At 43.8% G+C, this 16,803-nt stretch overlaps 1 protein-coding gene across 1 annotated transcript in view; it reads left to right on the plus strand.

Annotated features, from left to right (window-relative positions):
* srrm3 (serine/arginine repetitive matrix 3) overlaps nucleotides 1–16,551 on the plus strand; it is a gene marked incomplete at both ends in the record, with an annotated part of 31,068 nt that extends 14,517 nt beyond the window's left edge. The window contains 11 exons of the mRNA XM_083689544.1: nucleotides 544–663; nucleotides 1,433–1,513; nucleotides 2,696–2,764; nucleotides 4,606–4,641; nucleotides 4,956–5,006; nucleotides 6,419–6,526; nucleotides 6,904–7,063; nucleotides 13,559–13,866; nucleotides 14,082–14,330; nucleotides 14,618–14,740; nucleotides 16,320–16,551. Of these exons, the coding sequence (XP_083545670.1) occupies nucleotides 544–663; nucleotides 1,433–1,513; nucleotides 2,696–2,764; nucleotides 4,606–4,641; nucleotides 4,956–5,006; nucleotides 6,419–6,526; nucleotides 6,904–7,063; nucleotides 13,559–13,866; nucleotides 14,082–14,330; nucleotides 14,618–14,740; nucleotides 16,320–16,551 (1,537 nt within the window). The remainder of the gene's footprint in view (nucleotides 1–543; nucleotides 664–1,432; nucleotides 1,514–2,695; nucleotides 2,765–4,605; nucleotides 4,642–4,955; nucleotides 5,007–6,418; nucleotides 6,527–6,903; nucleotides 7,064–13,558; nucleotides 13,867–14,081; nucleotides 14,331–14,617; nucleotides 14,741–16,319) is intronic.
* Nucleotides 16,552–16,803: the final 252 nt, after the last annotated feature.

A 16,803-nucleotide genomic window follows, 5' to 3' on the forward strand; every position in this document is an offset into this window, starting at 1 on the left:
GTGTTCCTGGAGCACATCCCCCTCTCTGGGACAGAGCAGGACGGGGTAGATCAGGGGGATCAGCAGAGGGCATGTGTGTGTGGGTGGGGAAGGGGGGATTAGGGAGAAGTGTACTGCCATCTGCATGTAGCTCTACTGTATTAGAGGGATAGCGAGGGATGTTGGGGGAGGCTGGTGGAGGTAGAAATCGGAGGACGGGCTCATTGTAATGCATGGTATGGAATGAGGAATGGTATCAAACACGTGTATTCCATTCCATGCATTACAATGAGTTCGATTTCAGCCACCACCAGCCTCTCCTGGTTGGCACTGACATTCATATCAGGAGGATGGGAGATTTCAGTTATGTTTGATTTGTGCTCTGGCTAGTTTTTTTTTTTTTAATGTGTGTTTATTTTCTGATAAACTGGTATTGGTATATAAACACATTTTGGTAAACTAGCATTAAGCATGGCCCTGACCAGAGTACTCATTCCCTACCTCACACAGTTGACCCCCTTTCTTTGTTTGCTTCCATTGACCTTTGACCCACTCTGTTCCCAGGGTCAACCATATGCCCCATGGTGAGCAGGCAGACCCAGCACTTATTGAGGGCTATCAGGAGGAGGGAGACTGGCATGGCGACTACTACGACAGAGATTCTGTCAGCCACAGCGATTACAGGTGACATCCCACCCCCCCTTCACGTATCAACACACACACACACACACACACACACACACACACACACACACACACACACACACACACACACTCCTCCCCCTCCCTCCACGCCTACACACCACATGTGTGCCACAGATAGGGGAGCGGAGGTGTGAGGGCTGCCAGGAGAGGAGCTTACCTTAGAGCTGTTCAGACACACACACACACACACACACACACACACACACACACACACACACACACACACACACACCATGGTGATGTGTTGAAAACCTTCCACCTCTCGAGTGGGAAATCAAATCAGCCTTCATCTCATCTCCAGGTTGCCTTTAGATGTTTCATATATATGCAGATGAGATTGATATCATGTTCAGAGTACAAACCTACCCTTCACATACAGACCATGTCCTGTTATGATCTCTACACATTCATTGTTTGTGTCATTTGGAAGCCAATAAAGCATGGACTAATTAGATTGCATTATGAGAATAACATTTCCCAGAAATGTATAAATATCTACAAGGATTGCCAGAAGCAATATGCTCTTATACACTACACATGCATATATTATGTAAGTTAGGACAGCATTTAAATAGCAAGTAAGCTTGCTTTCTTGAAAATGGTTTTCTGGTTTTCCTTGCCAAATTGACCACTGTACAAATTGCTATGATCAGAAAACATTCTTGCATGGAGATTAGTGTAATGACAAGTAATTGTATGTTCCTTCTGTGACTCCCACTCTGCCTTTCTCTGTGGCTGACCATTCTAGAGTGAAAAGGAAATCAAGTAGCTCTCCATCCCCTCGTCCAAAGAAGAGGAAGAAGAAGAAATCTGGGCGCCGGAGGAGTCGGTCAGTGCTACTGGCTCCTCTTATTTGATTTTCACAGAAAACTCTTTGAAAGCTATTGTTAAAAGGCACTCCAATCATTTTGTGTGAATGTTCTCTTTCAACTCAAGAACTTACACTCACCGGCCACTTTATTAGGTACACCTTGCTAGTACTGGGTTGGACCCCCTTTTGTAGCCCATCTGCTTCAAGGTTTGACGTGTTGTGCGTTCAGAGATGGTCTTCTGCATACCTTGGTTGTAACGAGTGGTTATTTGAGTTACTGTTGCCTTTCTATCATCTCGAACCAGTCTGGCCATCATCCTCTGACCTCTGGCATCAACAAGGCATTTTCGCCCAGAGAACTGCCTCTCACTGGATATTTTCTCTTTTTCGGACCATTCTCTGTAAACCCTAGAGATGGTTGTGCATGAAAATCCCAGTAGATCGGCAGTTTCTGAAATACTCAGACCAGCCCGTCTGGCACCAACAACCATGCCATGTTCAAAGTCACTTAAATCACCTTTCTTCCCCATTCTGATGCTCAGTTTGAACTTCAGCAGGTCATCTTGACCATGTCTACATGCCTAAATGCATTGAGTTGCTGCCATGTGATTGGCCGATTAGATATTTGCGTTACCGAGCAGTTGAACACCTAATAAAGTATCTATTACCTAATAAAGTGGCTGGTGAGTGTATATACTCAATGTGAGTGTAGATACATATAATAAGTAATACTGTAGTGAGTGTGTGGTAGAACAGTCCACAATAGCTGAGGTCTTCTTCAAGAGTTTTTGATGAGGTCGGAGAAAAGAGAGAGAGAGAGAGATATCTGGAGGACAGACAGGAGAAAGAGTGAAGTGGTGCTACAGATGGGAGAGAGGTGGAGAGAACAAGCAAGGGAGACTGTAGAGAGGAGAATGGAAACACGGCTGGCAGATTTCACTGGATACTCTCAAGGACTCTTGGTGAGGAACATTGGCAAAGCTACTTCAGATTACCACTGACATGTTAATGAATACCCGGCTTCTCCAAAGCGAAGGGTTCAGTTGATTGTGCTTTCAGACAGTAAGGCCCTATTCTAAAGCAATAGTGTTGTGAGTTACAGTACAGGTGTCTCTTATGAATCTGTGTATGTATTGGAGGGCTGTGTTCCTTCTCTCTCTATCTCCCTCCCTCTGAGCTGTCTGATCTCATGTCTCCCAGGTTTGACAGTTCCTCACCCTCCCGCAGAGAGAAGAAGAAGAAAAGTGGAAAGAAACACAAACGAGACAGGTGTGTGTGTGCGTGAGCCTGCGTACGTGCATGTGTTTTTCCATATAAGAACCACGGAGAACCCCTCTTTCCATGAGAAGAGGTAAAATCAGTGTATCAGTCCTGTGGTTCTATTACTCTACAGCCCCAACCAACAAAGGAACCATAAATAAGTCAGAATTTGCTAGACAATAATAGACTATAATAGTGATTACAATATAATATAATATATAATATTCTTCCAGTTCGTTCATTGTGTATGATGTGTAATACCTTTTTGCAATGTTGCCTACATTTTTGCATTGTCTTGTGAGGGCTCCTCTGACGATAATGCAATAATCATAGCGTCAGCAGTGAGAAAGAGAAAGAAAGAGAGAGAGAGAATGAGATTGAAAGGAAGAGAGCTCTGCAGAGAATAATTCTGCTACGCCCAGGGATATCATAACGACAATAAGCAATTCTAAAGAGCGCATCCCTCCTCCCCTCTCTCTCACGGGGGAGTGGGGCTAAACTCATTCCTCTAATAACCAGGCCTGCATGTGGGCTGCAAAATAAGAAAAATGAGCCTCTCACCAAATTGCTGAGCATCACTGCTTTGCCCCCCCCCCCTTCACACACACCCCCTCTACCTTATAGAATCTTCCTCCCCCCTACAACCCTCTAGCCTCTCTCTCTCCTCCTCCAAGTTCACCAAACATCCACTGCATTGCAGGTATTGTCTATAGATGAATAATGTATGTATTAAGTAGTAGGACATCCTCTGGTGCAGTCTGTGTGCCTGCTGGGTCATCAGAGATGGGGGATGGGAGGGTGTACTTTCTGTAATACAATAGTAACAATCCTTACCACTGCTGTTGTTTACACAAGTCAGATAAAACTTATTTTAGGCCCAGGTTACCTTCACTTTGACTTTGGGTTCCATTTTGAACCAATGCACAAACAAATGTGCTTTTCCCTCCCCTATTTTCAATTGTCGGAGAAGGCAGGAGAGAGGGTTAAGAAGAGATGTAAGCCGGGTCTGAATTCTCATACTGCTTACTGCTTACTAAAAGTATATACTGCATTCTTACCGTACTACATATTAGTTAGGCCATGCTGTTTAGTAAACATGTGTGCAATAAACGACAAGTCTCAACATGCTACATGAAATTGTCACCTGTAACTCAACCATGTTGTTCATGGTAATTGGTTTAATTTGCCCGCCATCCTTACGGCTCTAATGAGGGACTAAAATTAGACAGGACTTCTTGGGGAGTGTGCAGTGAATTCATTCTACATGGAAAGGCAAATCTAGTATGTATAACATCCTACCATTTTATACATACTCAATTTCGGTCAATTTCACATATAATCAAAACTTTCTAATCTTGCATACTGAAAACGCCTACTAAATAGGTCACAGTATAAGTATTCAGACACGGCTGTAGTGTCTGAGAACGTATGGAAGGAAAGAAATGAGCCCACCACAACAAGCCCCCAAAAACCCCCCCAGTTAATTTTCTACAGAGGAACACATGATGTTCTCCTGCCAGGGTACTTTCTCACAGCCCTTCATTACCTTGACAGCTTTATTAGTCTCCTCTTTCTCTTTGCCAGAATGAATGAACGTGACAAGTTTCTGTGTCGCTCCCTCCCTGTAATACAGTACATGTTCAGTCCCAGGAGTATGAAGAGGCTGTGCCCATGTGAGGGAAATGTACGGTACCTGCTCTTGTTGGCTAGTCTGACTATGACTAATCACCATGGCAACTGGAGTGAGAACGTATGGAGGGCATTGAAGTGTGCAGTCAGTTGAACTGTTGATGCTGAGGACAGGGCCTACGGTGGGTGTAACAGTGGTTTCTCCCTCTCTCTCTGTGTAGGTCTGCTTCTGGCTCCAGAAGAAAGAGGAGATACAGGTGAGTAGAGATACAGTACAGTACAGTACAGTACACATCCTCCACAATCTGCTCCATTCATACTGTAACAATGCAGCCCTGTAACACTGAGGCGTTAACACTGAGGGAGACACACTCCCTGTGACTAGGTGTGTTTTAGCACTGTGGTTTCGACAGTACAATGCCCATATGCCATTGTAAAATGGCCGTGTCTTTATCATCACATAGGTCTGAATGCATTTTGAGGTGCATTATAATATGTACTGTATAATGCAGTCCCTTTATAGTGTGCTGATTGCACTAAAGAGGATGTCATCATGTGTATCACTTTTTAGATCGGGTAGCCCCAAGAACAAACACAAAGACAAGCGCAAGCAAAGAAAGCGGTAAGGATCCCTCCATTTTTGTCCTACAAATTGTCTGCCCTACCTACAGTACCAAGATCATCTGTGCATGTTAATGTTGGATTGGAGCTCATTTTCTTTCCCTCTTATGGACATGCTACAGTATTAGCATATTTATTATTTATTAAACTCTTGAAGAGAACGTGTTAGAATGAGCTTAGAGAGGAGCCGGTGTTCTGCTGAGGGACTGAAAAAATGTTCTCCTGCAATTAGAGATGTACCGATCTGATACTGAGCCCCGGTATCGGCCAATATTGGCCTAAAATGCTCGGAGATAGGGAATGTTGTTTACCAATCCAATGCCATGACTCAAACTGTCATAAAAACATGCCACGCGTGCGTCATCAGCTGACGGTTGCACAGTTGAGATAACATGCAAGTGCAATGACAACAACAACAACCGTGTCTGGCAGACACCAGGAAACTGCTTGGTGCGACATTTGCAAGGCGAGGGTTTCAAGAGGTGGCAGTAGCATTTCAACACAACTTGAATCATCACTTCAAAGTACGTGACGAGTTCACTCAGGCAAGCGCTAAAAAGAAGCAGAATGCGCCTCAGCAGCAAACATTAGAGGAAACCCGCTTGCTTCAAAAACATGAGAAACTCAGGACAGCATTAAAGTCATGTTGTATGTATTTCTCATGCAAAGTTATGAAATGGGGTCTTTAATCAAGAAGTTAACGTTTCCCAGCTTGAGGATGGTCTTTACTGTTTTTAGATGGACAAGAATGACGCCAAGCATAGCACATCCACACAGAGCTTGTATACAGCTGTTTTAAAAGAATTCTATCGGATTGGTACTCTGTATCAGCCGATACACTAAGTTCAGTACAAGGAATCAGTATTGGCAATAAAAAGGTGGAATCGATGTATCCCTCCCTGCAATGATACAGCAGGAACATGTGACTGAGCAGGAAAGATGCAGCTATAGTATGGGTGTTTCACAAGCATACTGAGATACATTGAGAGAGGCAGGACAGTACGCTGGCATGAAAGACCTTGCAGGCTCGGTATGACTATTTTATGGTATGAATAAGTTGAATTAATTGTGTACAGTGGAAACGTGATAAGACTTGGCTATGTGTTAGACTTTATAAGCAGCAGTATAAGCAGCCCATTGACTGATTATACACAACTGAGGCCCAATGACTGAGCTGGTGTTTTCTGTCTGTGTGTCTGTGTCTACTTGCTGTCTTTTTTGCATGCATTTTCATGTGTATGAATTTTGCTGTTTGTGTTTGTGTGTGTGTGTGTGTGTGTGTGTGTGTGTGTATTCACGTGTGTGTGTGTGTGTGTGTGTATTGACGTGTGTGTGTGTGTGTGTGTGTGTGTGTGTGTGTGTGTGTGTGTATTTATTGACATGTGTGTGTCTGTTTTTGTCCATGTCCCACAGGTCCCCCATAGACTCACCCAGTAGGAGGTCTCAGCGCAAAGGCAGTTGCTATAGCTCCCGCAGTGCATCACTCTCCTCCACGGGAAGCCCCTCCAAGTCCCCTGGCAGGTACTGTAGCCCCCTGCCCCCCCCCACACACACACACCCAACACTCCAACAACCACCCTTTAACTACTGTCTACTAACTACTCAGGTAACTCAGGTTTAACTACTAACGATCAGACTCTGTCCCTTCACTCTAACCATGTACTTCAGCTATGTTGGCAGTGTATTTGATCATGATGGAGCAGAGAAGAGCCTTGATTGACTGTCTCTCCATGGATCCAATTCAATGCAATCATCAGGGTCTTGATCATTATACTAATGGTGTTTCATAGCCTCTCTCTAGCCTCCCCATTATGTACTGTTGAGTCTGGCCTCTGAGGGGCGGCATTGCAGCAGGTTGGTTTAGTGCTCCTGTGTTACTTCTGTGTCTGTCCGTCCAGGTCCAACTCCAAGCACAAGACAGACGGACACAAGGCCTGTGGGAGCCTCTCCAGCCCATCCCCCGCTCCTGATGGCCCAACCACCTGGCACAACGGCCACCACAGCAAGCGCACCCGCAACGGCAAGGCCAGCCATGCAGAGGGCGAGAAAGGGCAAGATGTATGTAGTCTCCTCTATGTCGCCCCACCACCTCCCTCCCTCCCTCCCCTGCCTTCTACACTCAAACGGTCTCCTCCACACTGTCTCCTCCAATTAACTTGAGGTTTTTCTTACTTTGTGTCGGTTAACATTTATCTCTCTTCATTTGGTACTAATAGAGTATCTCTTCCTTGTTTGAAGGGTAGTTTCTGTTACTGTACAGTATACACTCACAGAGCACTTTGTTAGGAACACTATACTAATACTGGGTAGGGCCTCCCTTTGCTCTCAAAACAGCCTCCATTCTTTGTGGCATTGATTCCACAAGATGTTGGAAACATTCCTTTGAGATTCTGGTCCATGATGACATGATTGCATCACACAATTCCTGCAGATTTTTCAGATGCACTTTCAAGCTGTGAATCTCCTGTTCTACCACATCCCAAAGGTGTTCTATTGGATTCAGATCCGATGACTGGGAAGGCCACTAAAGAACAATGAACTCAATGTCATGTTCAGTTTGAGACAATTTTTGCTTTGTGACATGGTGCATTATCATGCTGGAAGTAGCCATTAGAAGATGGGTAAATTGTGGCCATGAAGGGATGCACATGGTCAGCAATAATACTCAAATAGGCTGTGGCATTCAAGCAATGATGGATTGGTATTAACGGACCCAAAGTGTGCCAAGAAAACATTCCCCACACCATACACCACCTCCACCATGAGAAGGTGTACAGGTGTTCCTTATAAAGTGCTCAGTGAGTGTATATCTACACTCTGTGCTGCAATCTTGCTGCTGCTTGTTTCTGGCTCTCTTTCGCCATCTCGATTTTACGTCAGAGATGATTGTGTGAGTCATTCGTATAAGAACAAGCCCTCTGAGGATAGTTATAACAAGTTAAGACCTTCCCTGAATCATTCATCTTTGACCCAAGTGAGCATTTGCATACCACATGTCCAATGAAAATATATAGTGTTTGTAGCACAGACACCCAGGGTTTCTTAATGAGCTGGAAAGGTTGTGGTGTCTTTTAAGCAGAAATGCTACTGCAGAGATGTAAAATGATAAATCTAGTCATTTTAGCCAGGGGAAACCATGAAAAGTTTAATTTTGGTACACATCGGCAAATATAATGAAATATAAAACAGGAAGCTTATGTAAAGAGCTGTACAACTCCTTATCAAGAGTTTTAACCGTTTTACCTATTTTATATGCATTTTTAGGCTTCATTAGGAAAAGGGAAGGTCAGAGTCAAAAGTTGTCTTTTGTTCATGCTACTGAATGATAGCCTTTAATGATACCAAATGATCATAAACTGACATCTCCAATTATCAGATATGGAGCTTATCACTTTGGGCTTTATAATGACAAAATGTGTTTATTTTATGACCTAAACCAGATATTGAACCAGATAGTATTCTGTCATGCATACTGTAGGAGTGGTATTATCATATCTGCTGTTGTGGCCTTTGTGACAGGGTGGATTCATTAGCTAAGCCTCATGTAGCCCAGCACTGTACCTCTAGTACATGAACATGGACGGTGGAGTTAGAGCTCTAGAGCTACAAAATGCCTCAGTGTACTGTAGTGACTCTGCTGTTGTTACAGTATAATGAGCGACAGAGTACAGTATAAAGTCTTACCTCCACTGGTACTGTACTAATTAGATGATTAATTAGAAAGTGATTAGAGGATAACCCAGATAGATGGATAGATATGTAGATGTAGATCGATAGATCTGACGACTGATCATGGTTAGTTCCCATCAAGTTCTAGGTTTATACCACCAAAGACATGCAGTACTGTTTAGTTTACTCAGCATTGATATGTTGATGTGTTACGACTGTCATTCTTATTCCTCCCTATCTAACTATCCTGTTTGGAACTGTTTCCATGCTTTGGCTCCTTTCAAACGGTAACCATTCCTAACCTGTATTGTTTTGATCCCTGAAACAAACACAAAGAGAGGCTGACTGTGTTGTGTTTTAAATCACTGTCAGGCATATGGAAACATCCCCCTCACCCTCCCCACTATAAAAGGATCATTAGAACTCAGGTAACATTTGGCGTGTTCAAGTCTAACTGCCAGCTCTGCTACCAAATCAAAAGACATAATTTAGACCAAAGGCTAGCAATAACAGTCTCTCTCTGCTGAATAAGCAACTAAATGGGGTGTACAGCCTCAAAAAACGTTCTCCCTTGAAAATTATTTGCCGATGCTATCTCTTCCGATTTCCTCCAGTTTGCATGCGTTTATGAGAAGGTCTCATTTGCTCTCTCTCTCTTTCACACTGCTTGTTTCATTCATTACTGTTTATTTTCTGCTTTTATCGATTTGAGTGGTATTTACCCATGAATAAATGCCCAAACTTTTCTGTCTCGTTTATGTAAAAAGCACTCATATGCTTTGGAACTGGACCAAGTAGGTTAAATGGGTATGTGTACTAGTTTTTCTTGTCAATACAGTTGTCTTTAAAGCACATGTTCTGCTCAGTAATAGTATCCCCTTCCTCCAGAACTCTTGAGAGACCTCCCAGCCATCAGGTGTTCAACAAGCCCCTCTATTCGCTTCCTGTTTACTGTACCATGTTGACCTGCATGTTGCCTCTAGGTGGCAGTATCACTTCTGTCAGACTGTCCCTGATGTTGATATACATTATCTTTATCTGTTCAAGTCATTGGAGATTGGCATGGGGGGTCTCATTTCCAATTCCGTATGAGGCTCTGCATATGAAGATTTGAGCCAATCAGTTGTGTTCAGATAAAAAAAAAAGCATTTGTTTGGCCCAAATCTGTCAAATTGTTGTCAGCACCTGCCATAAATTGGTTCATGAGACCTCTCTTGCCATTCTTCACAAAAAGGTGAAACTGTGTCTATCCCTTATTGAAATCAAGCAGCGCTCTCACTCCCTGTGTATTTGGGAGGATTGTTAATTTTGGATCTGAAACCTTTCTGGAAGATCATAGATCCAACAGAAGCTGTATAATACTGTAGTACAGTAGCTCTCTGGTTAGCACATGTGCAGCAACTTGGGTTTTCTATCTCTACCACATCTCAGTTTGTCCTCTTGTTTTTGTCTATAGTTTTCTTGTTCAGGGCAAATTTATATCTGCTAACATACAAAAAGTGCAGTGATACAATGTTGAAACTAAATAGGACAACACATATCATTTAGTAACATTGGTATTTTAAAGGGACCCAAGCCATTTTGAATGTGAGTGACCTCTTTAATTTCCCCTCATTTATTGTAGATACCTAATGGATATTCAGTACCAACTCCCCAAGGCTCCATGTACTGTCCATGTCACAAGGCTTTAAATCAAAAAGCAATCACCATTAAGGTTTTCCTTGTTCAAACACAAACCCAGTGCACTGTAACAAGCATGGTGCACTGCTCAGTTTAAAAGGAATAGTCAAGAAGCACAAAAGCACAGTGTTATCTGAGCTGGTACTGTGGCTCTCATTGATCAGAGTGGTATTTTTCTATTTCATGGAAATCTTGTCCAAAATGTGACTGGGGTCCCTTTTAAATGTGCTGACTCTCTAGTTGTCCATCCTAGCGGTGACTGCCCCTCAGCCCTTCTTCTGACACCCACCCTCCACCTGTTCATCCGTGTTGTGTGTGACTCACGTCTCGCCCTCTCTGTTGTTCTGACATGCTCTTCTCCCTTCTTTGTCATCTGCCAGCTCTGCATGCCCCCTCCTCCCTCCCTCTAGCTATTCTCTCTATACTATGGATTTACTTTTTGTTTCATGATTAACTCTATCCACTTACTCACCTTTACCCTTCTCCCTTTTGATACAACCATGGCTGCATTTGTACAAGCGAAAAAGACAGCAAATCATGTACAGTTACATGTAGTTCTTAGATTCATTTCAATTTCAGTTTTATTTGATTTAAGTGTTGATTTGTTCCATTTTCTTTCGTTCTGTTTGTTGGTTTGTTTCCTTCTCCTTAGTCTCTGGACAAATACGTAGCTTTGATACTAAAAGAGGTCATTGTCTTTTTCCCATTTCGCTGCGGAGAACATTCCTTTCTCCTTTTTTTCTTTTTTCTTCCTTTCCTATTTTGTTGATATTGCATACGTGTCACTGATTGAAATGGAAGGTAGGTAACGTTCTGCCTACGCACGTGATCTTCATGCAGATGAGAATGTGAGAAGCACCCTTAGCTTGACGTCAATGTTTCTCTCTCTCTCTTTCTGTTATTTACCAGGGATCTTAAGCTAATTTATTTCATCGTTCCTTTTATCAGTTAAATTTTGCTTTTTAAGTTAGTTATATTTTTTCTCTTTCCTCCTTAACTTTCATACTGAAGTCCAATACCCTGCCCTATCTCCAGGTCCATGTCTTTGTCCACTTTTTTCTGTTTTGGTAGAATGTTTGTCAAGTATCTCTATGTACCTTGGTGAAATAGTACATTTGTCTTATGATTTGATCATATTTATTTCCTCGATGGCTGTTTCTAACAACTGTCATCAGCGTCAGTGGTTGAGTGTTTCTTTATATCTACCGCTTAGCTTTTTATTTCTATTGGAGAAGGGGTCTTCTTTCTATTGCTTTCTATAAACAGACCCTGTTTTAGCAGTACCCTAACTCGGCGCTCAGAGTTGACAGGGATAGGTTAATGCATGAAGAGGTTGTTGCGTTTTGATGTATCCCTGCTTAGGACACCACTTGTTACCTTTTACCTTCTTTTAATGAGCTATATAGGTGGCACACACAGGCACTCCACACAAAACATGAACACAATCAAACCCTTGTGATCCCCTCGCCCTGCTAACAGTGAAAGTGCTGCTTATCCTAAATATTCACTGTGTGCTGTAGAGGTATATCCCTGAATACACTTAAACAGACACTTTGCCCTGCCACCTAGCTTAATGTTCCCATCTGATACCAATGACATGTCATTTTGAGAACCACATATTTTTTCCTATACTGACTCAATCTGCCCACAAGTTTCATAGTCTGCTCCAATATAAGATTATTTGGATGTGTCAGTATTTCCTGTCACTGTTCAGCGTTTCTTTAGCATAGTGTACATTCCTGCATAGTCTCGTAACACTCTCCAGCTGCTCAAATAATGACGTATCATTGAACCTGAAGCATTGATTTTTTTTTCAATGTCTCCCATATGCAAAAAGCCCCACTTCTATAGTCGGTCTACCAAACACATTTGACTCTAGATGGCACACATTTGAAGAGAAATTAAGCTCTACTTCAAGAATCACCTCATTACATGGAGATGATTGGTACGCATTATTATGGGCAATATCCTACCCACTTACAGATTTGTATCTGTATTCTCTGGCATTATGCAAAACAGTGCCATTAGGAGATGTGCCCCACATGCTCTTCACAGAGATAATGCTCATTATTAATCACATATCTTAAATGGATATTGTAATAGAACCAGAATTGATACGACCAAATGCTTAGGAAAAGAAAAAGAGACACATGGTGTACTTCTCAACAGAACTACTTAAGATGTCCATGCCTGAGGCAGATGGGGGAATGCCAACCCCACACAGAGTGGAGAATGGGTTTGAACGTAGCGCTAACACAATGCTCTGGTCACTCAAACTGGTAGGCTGCCCTCTGGCGGACTGGCGGCAGGAGAGTGAATGAGGTGGAAGATGCACTCTTGGTGTGAGAGTTTCCCTGCACATTGTGGTTTTCCTCTTTATTTTCATTTGATTTCAGTTGATTTCCATGCATTGTCTCATGAGTCACTGCCAGGGAAGGGTTTTGTGTCTTTTTCTCTTGCATTTTGTGAATCTAATGATGCACTTATGTTGCCCCACTTTTCCCTTTTCTTCATACCTTACCTACTAAAGGAGGGAATACCACTTTATTGGTAAGTGGATGTTAACCAAAAGGGAGTTAAACAAGAGTAACGATTAAAAAAAACAAAGAAAATGGGTCACTGTTCACATCTCAGCAATTGTCTACAGGAAAAAAATAATCCACAAACAGAAAATTGAGTAGCAGACGATTGTTTTCTGATTCGGTTGACAATATAATTGTGAAACTTTATTTTGTTCCTTCCATTTCTGTGATGTTCCGTCAAGTTGTCTACTCTTTTTTTGTTTTGGTTTCATATTTCTTTTTAACCATTACTAAAACTGAAGAAGTCCTCCTTTTCTATTCTACCAAGTCTGTAGCTCTCTACTCTCTTCTCTCTCTGCTCTTTAACTTAATTTGGTTCATGATTTTACATGTTTTACCTTTCTTCCTCTTCCTCCTAGTTTTATGTTTCTTTTCGGGATTATGATTTCTTCGACTCATTATGGTTTTGCATGCCAAGTATTGCATGCGCTGCACCATAGAGGACTGTCTATAAGCCATATGGAGAAAACCTAGATCTTTTCTTTTAGATGTTTACCTTCTTTTGGCAAGTACACCGTAGCGCTCAATCACTGATGTGAAAAAACTCTAAAGCCCTTTTATCCTTTTTCTTTTTTTTTCTTTGTTGTTTTTTTTCCGTTTGTTGGTTATCATTTCTCTATAGAAGCTCAGATCCCTGACTGCTGCTTCCTCGGGCGTCCAGTCCACCTTGCTGCCGCTGCTGAGAGAGCACAAGGCCCACAGCGCCACCTACAGGACCTCCGGAGGACAGGCTGGCCAGGCAGGGGAGGCGGTGTGTGGGGAGGACAGACAGACAGGCATGGGAAGCCGGCCCATATCCCAGTCCCCAGGGAGGAGAGGAGGTCGCCAGAGAGCCCAGGGAAAGAGCTCCCGCTCACCTGCTCACAGCAGTGACTCCGCCCACTCCCAACGCAACCTGCCTCACAGAGGAAAAAGCTCACACCAGAGAAAGTAAGCAATCACAGTCATACTGCTATAACCTCTCACCTGTTTCTACCAGCCCTACTGAATTCAGGTTGATGGCCTCTGACACGGCATGAATATCAAATAATGTCACAAATTGCACAAAAGGTATGAAAACACAACGCATTGCAGCAATTATGACCTCCAACAATCAACATCCTATATGGCTATTCCTATAATAATTCCGTTCCCCCTCCCTCCAGGACTAAAGGTGGTCACTCGTCTAAGCGCCACCACCGCATTCGGGGTCAGGCCCATCACCGGAGCCCGTCGGCATCCCCGGGGCGGCACCGGCACACGTCCAGCAGGAAGAAGAGCGAGTCCAGGGGCAGCCTGAGTCTCCGGCAGCGCAGCAGCTCCTGGAGCAGCGGCCGCTCCTCCTCCCGCTCCGTCTCCAGAGAGAGAGGCCCCAGCAAGGCCAAGTCCCCCCACAACAGACAGAACAACTCCAGGTGAGGCCTTCTACCTCACTGTCTGAGGACCCCGCCGGGACCATATACTGTCAACTAAAAATGTAGCCCACTGAACTGGAAGTCGCTTTGGATAAAAAGCGTCTGCTAAATGGCATATATTACTATTATGATAGAGAACACTCTATCATCACTGAACAATGATTTGACTGATATGTGGTTGCCAACCAGAAACGGATCAGGCCACCAGGTTAGTTAGTTGTCGTTGTGAGAGCAGTGAATGACCATGACGGCCAGAGATCTGATGTTGCTGGGTGTTGTTTGTGCAGGGAGAGAGACAGCCCTCACCACTCTGATGCCGACCGCGCTCGCCGCCGCTCACGGAGCTACTCTCCCATCCGCAAGAGGAGACGAGACTCTCCCAGCTTCATGGAAGCTCGCAGGATCACCAGGTACTGGAGGAGACTGTTACCGCTGTCCCCGCTTCACATGTATGGTCAGAGATACTTGGCACTGTTAGGAGGTTTGAAGAGGTTTGGATTTCTAAGTTGCATTTGAGTCTTATAGGTTTGATATATTCACTGTCCCTCAGTGGATAGCAGGGTAATACTGACATCTATGGGAAGGTTTGGCTGGGTTTCCTCACAGGTTTTCTTTTGGCTTTTGACAACAATTATTATATTGAATTCTCAATTGTTAGATGCTTATGTGTCATTAGAGTATGTTTGGACTAAAATTGACAGAATGCCGTCATATCTCTGTAAAACAGATTAGCAACAGTGGAGTGATGACACTGTATTGTAACAATGTTCCCAAAGTCTTTCCTAAAACAAATGGGTGCTGATTATAATCCATAAAATGTAGGTGAAATGTTCTCTCTCACTCCTGTATGAAGGTCCCCCGAAGCCAAGACAACGGAATGCTGCTGAGCTGCAGGCAAGGTTACCATGGTAACAGTTGCCGTGCAGCAGGACTCTCCTAGTCCTTCTCCTGAAGCTTGGTGAAGCAGCTAACAAACAGACTTCCCTAGAGTAAAGATGCTCGCTCCCCTCTCCCTCTCTCTCCCTCTCCCTCTCCCTCTCTCTCCCTCTCCCTCTCCCTCTCTCTATTTGAAATTCACATCAATAAACTCAACTCACACCAGCTCTAGAGCTACTGTCACAGATGTGTACTAATGCTAATGTCACCCAGGGTCTTGGATAACAGCGCTATCAAGGTTAATTTCAACAATGGTAGTTCTGTCTGATGACACTTCAACAGCCAATATTCCTTGGATTTTTTTGGATTCCTTGGATATTTCTGTGTTTGTGATCCACAGTTGAGTGAAATGATTAGAGGAAATCCTCATCCTGTAGCAGGAGCACCTTGATAGTACTGATGTCTTAACCAGAATGCTGTATACTCTGATTCCTGGGTGATGGATAACCCTTTAGAAGATGTCTTTCCTTTTTGCGGCTAACAGCTCTCAACTTACCTGGATCTATGGGCGCTGAGAGGTGGCACTGGGGTGTCCACTAACAAGGCATATTCAATGCTCCAACCCATTTCTGTGTGCTTGTGTGTGTGTGTGTGTGTGTGTGTGTGTGTGTGTGTGTGTGTGTGTGTGTGTGTGTGTGTGTGTGTGAGTGTGTACGTGCGTGCGTCTTTGTCTATTAACACGCTTGCTTTCAGCTCCTCTCAGTCTGACTGCAGTACCTAATCATAACACTACTATGCTACCTGGTTTCTGCTCTTTGATGACCTCTCAGCTGACCACATTCCTTTTGCTTAACCTCAGAAAATGATCAAAACATGGCCCATACATTGAGCAGAACATCTGCAATTTATTGTAATGAAAACGTTTTGAACGTGCAAAATCTATATTGTAGTATTGTAGTATATTATTATCACAGTGCAAACTATGCAAACAGAGGGGATTCCAGAGGAGCTGGTCTGTGGTCAGTTGTCAAAGTGGTCAACCTCACTAACTTAAAACAAGAGCTCTGTGCACCGTGTAACCTCTTGTCCCTCTCTCTCCTCTCCTCCCCTCAGCGCTCGGAAGCGGCCTATACCGTACTACCGGCCCAGCCCCACCTCTTCCAGCTCCATGAGCAGCCCCTCCCACTCCAGCCGGAGCCGCAGCCGCAGCCGCAGCAACGACAGCTACAGCAGCTACAGTCACAGCCGGAGTCGCAGCCGGAGCAGGAGCCGCAGCCGCTCTCGCAGTCCCAGCCGCAACCACAGCTACTACAGCCGCAGCAGCTATGGGAGCCCCGGCTTCTGAGACAGACAGACAGACAGGCAGAGAGAGAGGAAGAGAGAAATCACGTTAGGCTTTCCTGTGTCCTGGGTCAGGCCGTTATGTATCCCTATGCCTCGGTTTGGTCCAAATGCAGGGCCAGACCTATTCTGCCCTGCCTGAATTTCCTCAATCCCCATCTCTTTAAACTTCAGTGCAACAGAGTCAGGATCAAAGGAGGAGGGAATGTTGTTAATATACCACATCAATTAGAAATATCAATGTTTGTGCAACTGT

The sequence above is a fragment of the Argentina silus genome, assembly GCF_951799395.1.
Source record: "Argentina silus genome assembly, chromosome: 2".
NCBI classification, from domain to species: Eukaryota; Metazoa; Chordata; class Actinopteri; order Argentiniformes; family Argentinidae; genus Argentina; species Argentina silus.